The following is a 14,494-nucleotide window of genomic DNA, read 5'->3' as shown; positions in this document are numbered from 1 at the left end:
ATCTCTCCTTCAGTCCTCCCCATCTTTAGACCGATGTCCATGGGAGTGTGTCCAATTGCTTTGCACCCCACTCTCGAAATGGAACTTAGCCATTCGTCAAAACGCCACCATCATAGAGAGGATGGGGTGATGATGAGAGTAAGCCGCAGTAGGCTGCGCGCGAGTGAGATCGTGATGTCGTCGTCTCGCGAACTCTTTTTGTTTCGCTTGTTTGTGTCCATTTATTTATATTCAGCTCAACTGGCTCGATGTGTCTCCTCTCATTTGCTTTTCATTTCTACAATCCATCGTGGACTTGACTCTTTTTCGCGACGCTTGGGGTGGTTTTGCTGCTCCCAACAATTATGTTTGTTCGTTTTTGATGCAATGATATCACCAGGCGGCAACCAGGGCGAGCCCCAAGTGCAAAAACCCATCGCTCTTGTGTGCCTCGTGTCTCGCGAAGGAGGTAAAAACGATGTCTTTGTTAGGACCAGGTGATCATCGGTGAGCATACGCTGGTGCGAGTGATAATTGAACAGGTTTCCGACGCAGCTGCTGCTTGTTGCGGTCGGGGGGTTTGTTCTATCTAGTTCGCCTCGGCAATCGTCATCGTTCTATCTAGTTCGCCTCGGCGACCTTGCCGATCGTGCAGCATTGTAATCAAACAATAGCATTGGATGGCGCGATCGGTTCTGTGATTGCGAAAATATTTACTTTTGTTACGATCGATTTTCGTATAAAATCCAGAATGATCGGCGAAAGAATCCTATTTCGAGGATAGTAAAGCATGATCGCGTTTGTAAGCAAACGAGTAAATTTACGAAACTACTAATCAAACATAATTAATGTCTGGGATCCAGGACAAGTACCGGGATCCAGACTACGGCACCATCGAGACCCTGTTAGATAGAAGGATAAATATAATGCCACGTATAATGTTGCAGCATCTTAAGAACTGACGATGTAATGGTGTGCATTAAAGAGATTTTTAATTCTATTCCCAGGTAGCAACTATACAACCAGCCATTTTCTATCCACTTAAACTGTAGTTCATTTCATCCTACTACTGCTAGACCTACTATCATCATCTGCAACATTCCAGCGGGTTGTCAAGTTAAGCAAGCTGCTGTAATACATCAATTTGTTCCAATTTTGTTATTCCCCCGATCTGATCTGGTTTACATTTGGTTTAAAAGGTACGTGGTTTTCCTTCATTCCACTGTTCAAATCAGACTACATCTGCCGACGGTAGAGTGCAAATTGGTCCCCAGTGCGCACAACGTGCCGGTATTGGCTTCAGACCACACCAGATACGCTATGCTTCAGCTATTGCTGCTACTGCTGCCGCCGTTTCATGCTGGCTGGCCCTTGCATGATGTGCTGCATGCGCGTAAGCACCGAGTGTTGGCTACCGCACTACGCTGCAAACCACGATCGCGTGCCATCGGATCGGAGAATTCGAAAGAAAAAGCCAAACAGCAAAACACACGAAGCTCGGTGCATGCATGGCGCACGGTGTCGGTGGCGTCGTTCATTGTCGTGTGGTTGTCGTCACGGTTGTCGTCGTCGTCGTCGTCGTCCTGTCGCATAACGTCGCGGTCGTTGTCGCGACCACGAAAGCGAACTGTCGCCGCAAGGCGGCGCTATTCGATATCTACTAAATCTTTCTAATTAGAACCGGACAGTTAATTTATCACCTTAATAGGAGCTTCACGACAACCGCGTAAAGACGATGTGGCGTCGTCGATTGGGCTAGGGCCGCGCGTGCTGGAGGAATCACGGCACACGAACCTCAAGCGCAATCGCGTGCGTCTCCCCCTCCCCTGGAACGGGGGAAAATGCTGCTCTTTGATTTCCCTCCTGTCGTCTCGACCAAGCTATGCCGTTTGGAAAATGGATTGAAAAGTCCCGGGTCTCTGCAGCGTGGGGACGGGACGGACTACAGTGAATGTGTGAGGGAAATTTACGAGCCACGCGGATCGACATCGAGAGGGGAGACGACGACGGCACACATTATTGATGCATTTTAAACAATCTCGGCGTCGTCGTGGCCGCCAGCCAGCGTCCTGGTGAGTCGTGATGAGTTTATCTTCAAATGAGAGGCAAACGAGTCTGCATCTGTAATGCGATCGTCGCGAGAGAGGTGGTCGACGACTACTTTGTTGTGGTTGAGACATTGCGGAAGCAAGGGACTAAGATATGCATCTCCCTGCATGTAAAATAACCATTTCGCAACATCCGTAATCTTATGCAGTTTATATGCGAGATAATTCCGAAAAAAAAATTAAGTGGAAAAAAACAGAGTATGCTGAGAGACCCCACAAAGCATGCTAATGGTCCTCTCCCCCTCTCGGGCTCGGAATCAATTAATGCCATCCTGTTGCAGTTTTGATCGTATCAGTGCATCTCTCTCAGTGACCTACCGCACCGATCCACCATTTGGTCTCACAAGGACAGGACAACCTGTGTACACAGGCATCAGACGGTCAGCAAACGAAATATGTTTGTCTAGCTATCAACAAAAAAACAACAAGCGCTGGGCGCAACAACTGCAATCGGCGATCGTGCGGACAGCCAACCCATTCGTCTTGGCAGCCCCTTTGATGCGCCCGTTCGCCCGTGTTCGATGTCAGCATCACTGGCAGCGCGAGTTATTATGAGCAAATTGGAGGCAAATAAACTAACCGCAGTCCGCGCCGGTCTATCGGAACGCTCTTGAACGCACGGCAAAGCGAGTTTGCAAACAATCTGTGGCCATATTCTTGGGCAATCAAACCCGCGTGTGTGACGACGGCCGACAACTGTCGTCCATCACAGGCCAGTCAAGGCGTCATCAAGCGTGAAAACATGTAACGCATCATTTGAAGATGGGGATTGAGAAGCACAAATCTGCGGCACGATGACGATGCGCTATGTGTTTATAGCAAATGATCTCGCGCACTACTAGAGAGAGAGAGAGAGAGAGAGAGAGGCAACCACCAAGGCATATGATCAAAGCGAACGCAGCTAATTGCATTTATCTTCATTTCAACTAAAGAGAGAGCAAGTGAGAGAAGGGATGCTAGCACCGTTTTTTTTTTCAATACGACCAAAGAAGCAACAAGTCTGCGCTCCAGTAATGCCTTTGGATTACCGGTCTAGGTATTTAGACAGACGAGGAGAAGAAGTTCATCGCTCGGTATAATTTAGGTCGCCTATTAAATCACCTGCTTAAGCAGATCAACCTAATTGATTCATCGGTCATCGGACGGGCACGCGATATCGGTGTCGAGCACGCGAATTTAAAGCTAATCCCACCGAGCGCTGTGCTCTCGCTGCATGCATCTCTAACTGCTCGTGCACGATGATCATTTTCCATCATCCAGACCAACCGATCGACCGACCGAAAGCCACTTGCCGCGCGCGCAGGATCATCGCATCGCAAGAGATCAGCGGATCATCGATCTGATGCATCATCGTGCTCGTCGTGGTTGGGGATGCTGCTGGGGCGGAACCGTGTCAAAGTGCCGTTTGAAGGAAGCGAGACTACACTACCAACGTGTTTCTGGATCGTTTGGATCGTTAGTTCGCTGCTTCGTGTTCTTTTCGCCTTCTCCGCGCCCTTGCTCCAGAGCTCAAACGACGCCCTTCTTTCCCAAGCCTGATGCGGTGCACACCCGCGAAAGTACCGCAAGGTGTCTGTGTGTCCGTGTGTCCGTGTGTCCGGTCATCGACGATGATGGATCAACCGCATGCAGGGGGTGTACACGGGTGTGCGAAAGTGGAGGCAAGGAAACGCATTAAACCCAATTCAACCGACCAGATCCGACAAGCCGAGTCCCGGCGGCCAGGCAGCCGAGTGTAGACATGGCCGAAAGGGCATCGGGAACGTCTTCAATCAACGCCAAGAAGCCGACACCGCGACTCATATTCCCAGGAAATGCGCGTAATGTCTGCACAGCACACGCTTTGCGCCCCATCATGGTCTGGCGTGCGCGGTCGTGCGATAATTTGTGTATCCTATCAGCTCGCAAACACCTTCTGCCCTCGAGCGCTGTGTCTCTAGACCGGTCGGGGACACACACACACATACACACATACACTGCCACCTGACGTTCTGTGGCGTGCGATCGTGCGCGTCGCCTCCTGCTGTGCTGGAGTGTCTTGACGTCTTCCGGGGGCCTTCTCTTGCTCTCTCTCTCTCTGTCACTTCCGTTGCAATTATAAGATCAACCTACGGGTGCTAGAATTTGCTGCTGCTGCTGCTGGCTGGATATCGAAGTGTCGAACTGCACTCGACGCACCCGGCGCGACTGCGGCTCAGATAGATCAAGATCCAATTATGATCGTCGTGAGACAACACGCCGTGGTCTCCAATCATCCTCCCCCTCCGGTCATCGGCTGGCTAGCCATTGGACCGAGTGCTAATCCCTTGACATCCGCAACCGAGATCCGTGCTAGTGGCCACTAGCGTCGGCTGGTAGCCGGTAACTATTTGCGTCCTACCCCTAGTGCGATCACCGCTCCCTTCTTCTGGACACGGTGCAGTTGGAGGTGCGTCGCTTGCTGTTGCCACTACCACTCATCGCTGCAGCATCATTATGGGTCTACTCCCGCCTCATCTTCCGTGCAATGAGTGCTCTCTCGAGGGTGAATTTGCAGTTAAATTCTATTACCACTTCCCGTTACAAAAAGGAACATTCGACACACCCGACGCACAGAGGAGTACTCCAGCCAAGAAGGTGGCAAAAACACGGAACATGATTAATTTTGCTGTTCAAATTTTGCCTTGATAATAGTTTTTAAAATGATCTGCAAATACGACACGATCAATACGTATGATCATACAGAACTTAATCAATCATAGATAAGAAAGATGTGATTGGAAAACTATTTGATTTTTTATTATAAACGAACCCATCATATGAGAATTTCAACATTGGTAAAAAGCCCAAAAATGCTCACTAGATCAAATGAACAAGTTAGCTCCCTGAGATACAGTTGCTTTGTTACCGAGCACAAACATTTCCGAAAACAAATATTAACCATAGACATTTTAAATAAACCCCATTTTCCTGCACCATAATATTAAAATGTTATTTGTTATTATAATGTAAAGTTTAAAATGTTATAGGAAGCTGATAAGAAGCCAGTGTAAAGGCTGAGCTAAACAGATTGCTTATTAGCGCTGCTCCATCAATCAATAACAGTTGTATGAAAATTTTAAAAAAATATGTTTGTTTTCTTGAAATAACAAGAACTGAAATACCATGCGATCATTCTGGACTTTTGACCAACTCTTGCCTGCAATACTCATGTGTGCGACGACGTTGACGACGACGTCGTGTTCCGTGGCCCAACGCTACTCAGCGATCCAGCCAAAGATGATTTGTTTTATATTTTTAATCATCTCCCGGCATCAGCGAACTGCACTACGCGCACAGAGGTACGCGTTTGATGTTGTACTGCTGCTGCTAGTGTAATTAACCTTCGCTTGCGTGATGATGACTCATCGGTTCGGTTCTTCAGAATTTTCCGTTCGTTTGCTCCTGCTGTCCCAATGCCATCCAATGGCAAAAGCAATAGCATCATCGATAGGTAAGGCGTCATCCCGCGAATCCCGGTTTGCAGATTGATGTCCTGCAGCATTAACCCACTGAACTCGCACCGCAAGCGCCAAGCGTAAAATGAATTTGCTTGCCTTGGCTCGGCGTAATGTCGAACCATCTCACGGCGTAATGTCGAAGCGCAAATTATGAACATGTCTTGTGTTCTGTGATGGAGATGTGAAGGTGCTGCTGCTACGCTCCGGGAATTCATTCTTTGTGACACGAGGGGTTGCATCAGTATCACGTTGAGACGACTGAAGCAAAGCAAACGATTTGCTAATGCGGCCATTTTTATTCGCACTGGTTTCTTCTGGTGCGCATATTCTAATTTATGTCTTCACGAGACGACACCAGCACATTAGCGTGACGCAGAACGACGCCGTTTGCACTATATGCCAGAAATCCCAGATTCAACTTCCAGCATAATCTAGCCACCCTTCTCGAGCTCGGGATTGAGTGTTGATGCTATACCACCAACCTAGGGAGTCATCCGGTTCCTGTATCCGTTATGCCGGCGGGACTAACCGACGCGTTTCACTCACCCCTCGCCGATCCAAGGCCAATCGTTGGGCAACGCATTGCATTGAAGAGTTTTATTTATGATGGTCGTGACATTTTGGAAAGAATGTGCCACATTCTATATCACGTCTTCCTGAACGACCAGACCGCCGTTCCATCATTCCCTTTTCAGACGCTTGCTTCCCGCAACCGAGAAAATACGCCATGCCGGTGGCCTGAAACCCACAATTAAAATATTGACACACGCATGCTGCTGTGAAGCCAGTCAGGCACCAGATATTAGCATAAGAGCGGTACACTGAAAAGAACAGCGCTTATATTCCAAAAAAAAAAAAACCGGCATAAAATCACTGCTTCCCATCGGATCGCGACAACTATAGAGTGCTCCAAACTAAATAGACCAAACCAACCCCAATCGTGATGCCCCTGTCAGATTTGTGACCAGCTGCGCGCTGTCCGTGATTGTTGGCCGAGCGCAAACAAGAACAATCAACACGGACCCCTTCTTCTTGCGCCGTCCACATCGGATCGGTGCGCGTCTTTCATCGGGCTGCCAAAATATTCAGCCCGAAACATTGATTGCTCATCTGGACATAGAATTCTCAAAGAAAGAAAAAAAAATCGACGCCATGATTGGCATTTAGATGACGCCGGCGCTGTTGTCGTCGTCGTCGTCGGTCTGCGTTGTCGACATTGGACAGCTTGGGGTGTACACTTCTTCCTGCGGTTCTTAATATCCGTTCCCGACGGCTGAGGGTTACTCCGTTGCTCCGTGACACACGGAATACTGAAGGGAGTGTGTGCGGCAATCTTAGTGCGGCCGCGGTTGTTCCCCACCACCAGAGAGCAGCGACGTCGCGGAAATGTGATACTTTTCAAGGTCTGCGCGTACAATTGCGGATTGACTTTCGGAGCCATCGCTCGGCCCGACGACGACGCCGGGTTTTGGGATAGAGTTTTATGAGGAACACAATCTATAAAGGCCAAAAATATGAACGTGCCAGGGCTCTCGCTGGCTTCGACTTGAATTTCTCATAGTATCGATGGGCCATGTGGTGACTTATGCTGGTTGGTGGTGGTACCCGAGATTCAAGAACGGCACATCGCCAATGATTTGTTTATGTAGATGAAGTATGTTCGTCGCAAGAACTCGGCATCGTCTAGAGATCTATGTTACAACAAAGTATCTCTCGAGTTTAATGTGTAAGATTGTTCTCGAATGTCGGAACGACGTTAGAAGTTTGTTGCATGTCACTCAAAAGCAAGAGACGTGACTCTTGCTGGTGACTACGATCGGCATCTTGAGTTTACACTTCGATATCGCGCACAATTCTCTATTGACAAACACTAGGACACTTTGGTTATGACCTTGTGGTAATGGCAGCTTGTCAGATCTGGAAAAAATATAACAGCACCTTTTATGATACTTAACGAAGGGTATCAACACCGTTTGTTGATGCACGATTATTTGTATATCATTAAAACAATAAGCAACCATATATACTCGTCAAATGCTATACCAAACTGTTTGAATCAGGTTGCCGTTTTCGATCTATAATGGTCGATGATCAAGGAAATTGAAGTGAAATCCTATAAAATCCATCGACCGAAGTAGAATTTAAGGAAAATAAAGGAGTACTTCATGCACACGAAATGCATTATGCAATGCAACCATCCATTGCCAGAAGAGCGTACTACATTCCATTGTCGTTTCCATTCGCTACTACTTTAACCCGAAGGAAATGTATGTCCGGGCGCCGGGGCATCATAACCGAAGGGACGTCATCTTACCGATACCCCAGACCGTATGGGATACTGCCACTTATTGCCATCGTTCCGACACTCGATTACCTGTAAAGAGAGCAAAACAATAAGGGAGAAAGGTATAAATAAATGTGTCATTGACATGTATGCTACGGGGCTTTGAATGCTTTGAAGACAAAGATGACCTACATCTCTGCCCCTGCGAAATGTCCATCGTCGAGGAGAGGGGAGGAGGTTCGATGCTCACTCAGTGAGCTACTCTACTCTCGTTATGGAACGGAGTTTACCTCATCATCATGTCGTCGTTCTGTTTCTATTTCATCTAAAAATACTATCCTCGAACGAACAAGCCCCTGCGGAATCGTGTTATCGAAGGAATTATTTGCAAAATGTCTGCAAAGCTTGCTTTCCACTGAGGTTGCTAAGGGTTTCTGCTGCTGCTGCTATTAGTTTCGTTTGATATTCAACAGAAAAGAAACCAACGAACTACTTGGACACCACCACTGCAACATTTGGCATACTTTTGGCGCCCAGCGGCTCTACAAAATTGTGGAAACACAGTAGCACAGAAAGGGTCCGCGCGCGCAATAGCAAGCCCATGCTGCTGCTGTCCACTCCCCGACGGTGGCCGTTAGTTTGGTCAAATCCATCGTATTCTAATGTCCATCAAAACGAGGGTTTGGTCGCACTCGTGCTGCTGCTGCTGCTACTTTGCAGCCTACGTCCGAAAACCTGGTGAGAAATGCTGCAGGGGCTCCAATCCAACAGCAGCAGCAGTAGCAGCAGCAAATGGTAACTAGATGCTAATGACCTTCGGCCATCTGGAGGAAAGGAAGTAGAATAGACGAAGCACGGCCAATGATATGGGGCCCCCCCCGTGGCCGCCGTGTTCGGTTCTCGCCCAGTAGTTGATCTCCCTTGGGCCTACTCAAAGGTTCATCGACGCAGCTGACCAGCCACAACGAGACGGAAGCTAGGGTAGGGCCAGATTAACGGACAACTTGGCAGCGGCAGCAGCAGACACCTCTTCTCTTTCTGTCGCTCTCCCCATTGGGACTATTATGCTTCTGGACGTCCCGGACGGACCCCCCTTTTGGAGCAAATGCGGATGCAAATCACGACAATGCGTGCAAGCGTGCGTGCGTTCGTGCGTGCCTTCGTGGCATTTAGTCAGCCACCATCAGAGCAAGCGCGGTTGCTACCGGGCGAGTTGTCGCGATGATGATGTCGCGATGGTGAGGTGCAGGCGCTCCTCCACATTTTGACTGACGCCTAGCCCCGTATCGAACGCGACCAACCGACCGACCGACCGACCGACCGACCGACCGACCGAACGACCGACCGAATGGATCGAGTTGACTGAGGTTCATAGCACAAGGGGCACCCACCACCACCACCACCACCAAAAACCGTCACCTGAGGCACCGCGCCACAGTTTCAGGCGGGGACCAAGGCGCAAGGATGGGGCGTTGTTGCCCGCGGTTCGGCGGTTCGTGTCTGGTGCGTCGCTTTTCGGGCTTAGCATGCACATAAATTAGCCTCCCGTCAATCACGTCCCGTCCTCTCCATCCGGTGTATCCCTTCTTGTCCCTGTCTGCTCTCTACCGTTCGAGTTCTCTAGCTCGGCATCGCGTGAGCTAGGCAAACATGTCTTCTGGGCTGCTATCGCGCTGTAAACACACGCTCGCCGTGTCTGTTTTTGCAGTAGCACCGGAGATCCGCGATGCGTCGCGTCGCGTGGCCGAGAAGCCGAGCTGCGGGCCTTTGCCGCAGAACGGAGGAAGAACTCCTCCTGTAACAGTGACGGGGCCCTTCGGGTTTGCTGCTATTGAATATTAAAACCATTCCGGCGTCAGAAATTGAAATATCAAAATTTTCGCATGGATGCTGGAGAAACATGGAGCAGGGGGCGGGGAAGGTGTCGCCTGACTCTCGCCTGAGTTCAATGGCTGTGACCTCGCGCCGCTGTGAATGTGCTGGAGAGACGCAAATTTGTGTTGTTACACACCAAGCGAGACAATGGTAAACAGATGTCGTTTTGTGACGTCAAACGCGCGGCTCGTCGGTGCGCAGCATTTCTCCATTTCTTATGTGCTTCTTCATCGCAATTTAATAGAATTCCATTATCCGGTACCCGGATCGTGTATATAAAGTTGAGAATATTCTAGAAAGATACGACAGAATTGATCAAAACGGACGAATGAGCGCGAAGCTTAATACCGGACCACAAGTAAATGCTCGAACTACTTAAGAAAAAAATAGTAGAAACTCTAGACACAATCTGTAAACGAAACGCTTTCGACCATCATTGACAGCATTCGAAAGCGTACAAGAGCTCATCAGACCGACCACCCCGCGATTGGTATACTCCTCTTCTGCCAATTTGAATTCATAAATTCGTCTCGATCTCGTCTCTGGATTCCGAATGGTGCCTTTGCATGCACTTGAACCTGACACACTACTGCCTGCTGCTGTTGCAGCGGGTAAATGGAGACCCCATTTGGTGGCGACTCGTGGAGACGAATGCGGCGGCCCCCGCCGGATGGCCAGAGTGTCACATCAAATTCCCATAAACGTCGAATCCATTTCCGTGCGCTGATTTCGCCATGCAGTGCAGCGCAGTCGTGCAGCGAAATGGAGCGACGATTAAGTGCAATCCGGCTGGGCCTCCGAGTAGTAGCAGCAGCAGCAGTAAAGCATGAAGAAGACAGGCGGACACGCCGGGGTGGCCAGCAGCACGATGTCCATTGGAATGGGAAATAATTCGATTCAATTCTGCACAGACGAGGTCGCAGACGACGATGACTCCAGAGCCAAGGGCTACAACAGTGCAGTTGAGTTGAGGCAAACGATCCGCACGGCGCTACAATCTTGCTGCAGCAAATGGAGAACCAAAGGTTGGATGGTTTTCGAGGAAGACTGATTCCCATAACTCGGGCTGGGCCCGCTCTTAGTATATGATTTTATTTGCCATTTCAGCATCCTTAGAATGAAGTAGAAGTTGTACTCATAAAAGTAGAAAGAAAGACACATTGAAATGATTATTCGATTTGGTATTAAAATTACAAACCTGACGATAAAGCAGCCGGATTAGTAACATTGAAACATGAACAGCAACTAAACGCGACTTCAGCTCCAGCGAACCATCGAGTGACTCCTTGTCACCTTGCAGAAAGTGATTTTGCCATAAAACTCTATCGAGATTATTTTAAATTTTAATACCTTGCGCCATGTATGCACCAACGACAGCGAGAAGCTTACCTCGCTACCCGTGGGCGCGCAAACGAGGAAGAATAGCTTGATAACAAACCGACCCGAAAGCCCGTTAAAGATTCGCAAACGCGAATGACCATCGACGGAGCATCGTGGCCCGGAGCAGAGACACCACCGGGCTGAACCACAGAATGGCCAATGGGTCTCCTTCCCCCCCCCCCCTTCCACCTCCCTACCCATTCCATTTCGTTTCATTTACGTTCGCCATAAAACTGCAGTTTGCGAGGAAAATTTATTATTTTTTCACAGATTTTCTGTGCAATGCTGTCCGTCCGTCCGTCCGTCCATCGTTCCCTGCTTGCTGCCGATGCTTGCGACAAGGGGCAGTTTGGCCTTGTGGTCATGGTGTTGGGTGTTTTTTTTTTTGGGGTGCGGCGATCAGCAATGCACTATTGCAATGTTCACGCGGTGTTCGCGTTCTTCGTCTGCCTGGTTTGAATGGTGATGCAGATTTGCTCTTCTCGCTCTGGTGTTCCGGAACTCGGAATACTCGGCCCCCTTCCCAGATCTGGGGAGCCGGTCCGGAAGGGCCCAACGTCACCGAACCAACTCGGGGGCTGGTTAGAACCCTCTGGCCTTGTATGGCCTCAAAGCGTGCATGCACAGACGCATAGTCTAGGGGAAGACCCAGGACGAGCAAAAAAAAAGCCGACGAGGAACGGAAATGTGTATTTGTGACAGTTTAACGATTGTCGTACGCCACCACCGCCACCCCAGTGGTCAAAGAGATGGTGGTCACAACAGCATCGTTTGGTGGCGTTAAACGGTAAAACGCAAATGATACATAAATTTAATGAAACTACATCATAAACGTACACAGCGTCGTGTGCAATGCGGTGTGGACGATCGCTTTGGGACCGGTCCGTCGGTCGGTCACCGGTGCCGGTGCAGTGTGTCCGGTCTCAAAGCCCGTTTGTAGCAAGGCGTTTGTTAGCGCCAAGTTTGTTTTAGAGATGCATTCGCAGCCAGCGCCAACCAACCGCACAAGCTACATGTGCGAACGCACGTACGTAATGGGCTCTAAATTGCAGCGCAAATTCATAGCAACAGAGCGGTAATTAATTTAGAGTTCGATCGGTTTTAGCATGGCGATTGGGTGTAGTCATTTGGTGGATTAAAGTTAACGATATACAAAATGGTGCAGAAAACATAAAAGAAGGAAGAAATTGAAAACAAAAAAACACTTTATACATTTAGGATCTCGAGGACTGCTGCTGGAGATGGATGTTTGTGCGTGTTCTGTCTTCTGTGCTGCTACAATGATTCCACATTGTTTTTTCTCTTAAGGTGTATGGGCACACGATAGTAACATTTCGTTAAAAACTGTCAAAAAGAGATTGACATAAAACATGCATTCATCGCTAGGTACGGTTAAGATTAAAAAAACTTCCATTCACATTAACTGTGAAAGTTACTACTGTGTATCATACAATGCAACATATGCCATTTTCCGACGGAAAGCACGGATAAAAGGATCACTTTTCTTCTTCGACTCCATCTGATCTGCTCTAAAATCACAATCACAAATTAAACGGAACTTCAGCAGATTTGTTATTATCAAGTTCAGCATAGCAGGCTCTGAGTGCGATGGTTCTACTAAAGATTCTTTTTTTTCATTTTCAATACTCCTCTTGGAACGTGGAATAAAAGTATCGAAACACCGGGACAATGTTTTGGCACAATGCAAAAGACCAACTTTACCCAAAGAGTGGGAAGGGGGCATATTAATCATCCTCTGCTGGACACTCCTAAACTCCGAAGCAGGTGTGAGCACACAGCCTGTCAGCGCATAATCTCAACTAGTTGGACGGTTATAAGTTCGAGTTTTTTTTCCTGTTGTTGTTGTGTTTTGTTTCCCTTTTTTTGAGAAAGACTAAGTTTCATGCAGCAGGCATGTGGGCCCCAAGGGAGGGAGAGGAGTGAAAATATTATCGAAAAAGTTTGCATAACTTTGCGGTGCAAAAACTTGCAGCAGCAACATCTTTAGCAGCCACAGTTGCAAACACTATTATAGCGAGCAGCCAGGGAGGAGCTGAGGATTGCTGATAAGGGGGGTGCGACATTAAACATCATTAATCTTTAGCCGCGAGAAATGACACGCAACTCCTGGGATGCATTTTGTTTGTCAAAATTTCGATTGAATACTGCGAAGAGATTATTAAACAATAAAACATATAATTCCGTTCGACGGCTCGAGCTCGAAATGGACGCACAACGCAACGGATTAACGCACTAGAGCTGATCGTCTTCTTGAAGGGGAATCATAAAACATGCCAGAAACGATTAACCTTGTAAACTGGTCATCGAGAGGCAAAAAAGAGGGAATAAAAACTGTCATCCTTTAGCCTGGCCCCCGGTAATTAGCCCTTAACGGTCGCGCGGTGATCGAGCAATTACACCTTGAACACCCACCAGCCGCGGGGTCAGTGATGGATGCGATCAATTATGAGGCTTCCTGTATAAGGTGTGTGTGTTCTTGCTGCTCTGCCGCGGAATCGAGATGCAGCAAAACAATCGTTTTAAAAATGCGTTCACCACCGAAGAGAAGGCAATAATACGGATCCATCCATCCTACGGAACACGGGGTAGCGTCGAGAACGCCTCCGCCGCGAAGAAGATTCATTAAAACCTCTCTTTCTTTCTCTTTTGGCATTTGGTCTGACACTATGACGCGATCGCTCGCAGTCGATGATGCTGCTTTTTGTTTGTCCCATCCCTATTTGTGCCCGACAGGACGGCGCGCTGCTGGACATAAACGCAGCGCTGTCAGGGAATATGATTCATCGAGAGGAGCGAGAGTCGGGATGTCACACCGTATGCGCTGCTGCTGACCAAAGAGATCAAGCGATCAGACCACCCGTTTGTTCGTTCCAGGGCAGAGCCAGGCTAATGATTGATTGGGAAATCGCATCCTCCAAACACGGTCGACGATGGTCCACGGTGCGCGTGTGGTTGAGAAGAGCCATTGCCTTCCAATAATTTATCTATCTGGCGGCCTCGTTTTCGTTACGTTCGAGATGTCCATATATATTTTTTGATCTGTTTGCTTTATTCACACTTGTCACCGGCGTTGAAAAGTCCTCGCAACACCGTATATGAGGATCGGCGGCAGGTCGATCGCAAGGACTTAAGACGCGATCCCTCACTCGCTCTCTCTCTCCCTCTCTGCGCTCTGTCGTCTCGGTGTTGGGAGTGACATAAATTTTCTTATTATTTATAGTCGTATAAACATAACGCTCATGCAGAGGAGGAGAAGGATTGATGCATCTGCGAAAAGGTTGCATTTGTCGCGAGGGAGTGTGTGTGTGTGTGTGTGTGGCCGTGTGTGAATGCTCACTGGGAGAGGGGGGCCGAGATTTATAGATTTG

The 14,494-nt window shown here is 48.5% G+C and overlaps 1 protein-coding gene across 5 annotated transcripts in view; it reads right to left on the bottom strand.

Annotated features, from left to right (window-relative positions):
- LOC125948684 (protein split ends-like) overlaps positions 1-14,494 on the bottom strand; it is a 142,538-nt gene that overhangs the window by 8,061 nt on the left and 119,983 nt on the right. For 4 of the 5 annotated variants that reach the window (XM_049674979.1, XM_049674980.1, XM_049674978.1 and 1 more), the window contains exon 3: positions 7,881-7,940. The exons of the other annotated variant lie outside the window; for it this stretch is intronic. In XM_049674979.1, the coding sequence (XP_049530936.1) occupies positions 7,881-7,940 (60 nt within the window). The remainder of the gene's footprint in view (positions 1-7,880; positions 7,941-14,494) is intronic. 5 annotated transcript variants of the gene reach the window in all.

The sequence above is a fragment of the Anopheles darlingi genome, chromosome 2, assembly GCF_943734745.1.
Source record: "Anopheles darlingi chromosome 2, idAnoDarlMG_H_01, whole genome shotgun sequence".
NCBI lineage: Eukaryota > Metazoa > Arthropoda > Insecta > Diptera > Culicidae > Anopheles > Anopheles darlingi.
The sequence above is the reverse complement of the archived record's forward strand: the minus strand, read 5'-3'. Positions and strand labels throughout refer to the sequence as shown.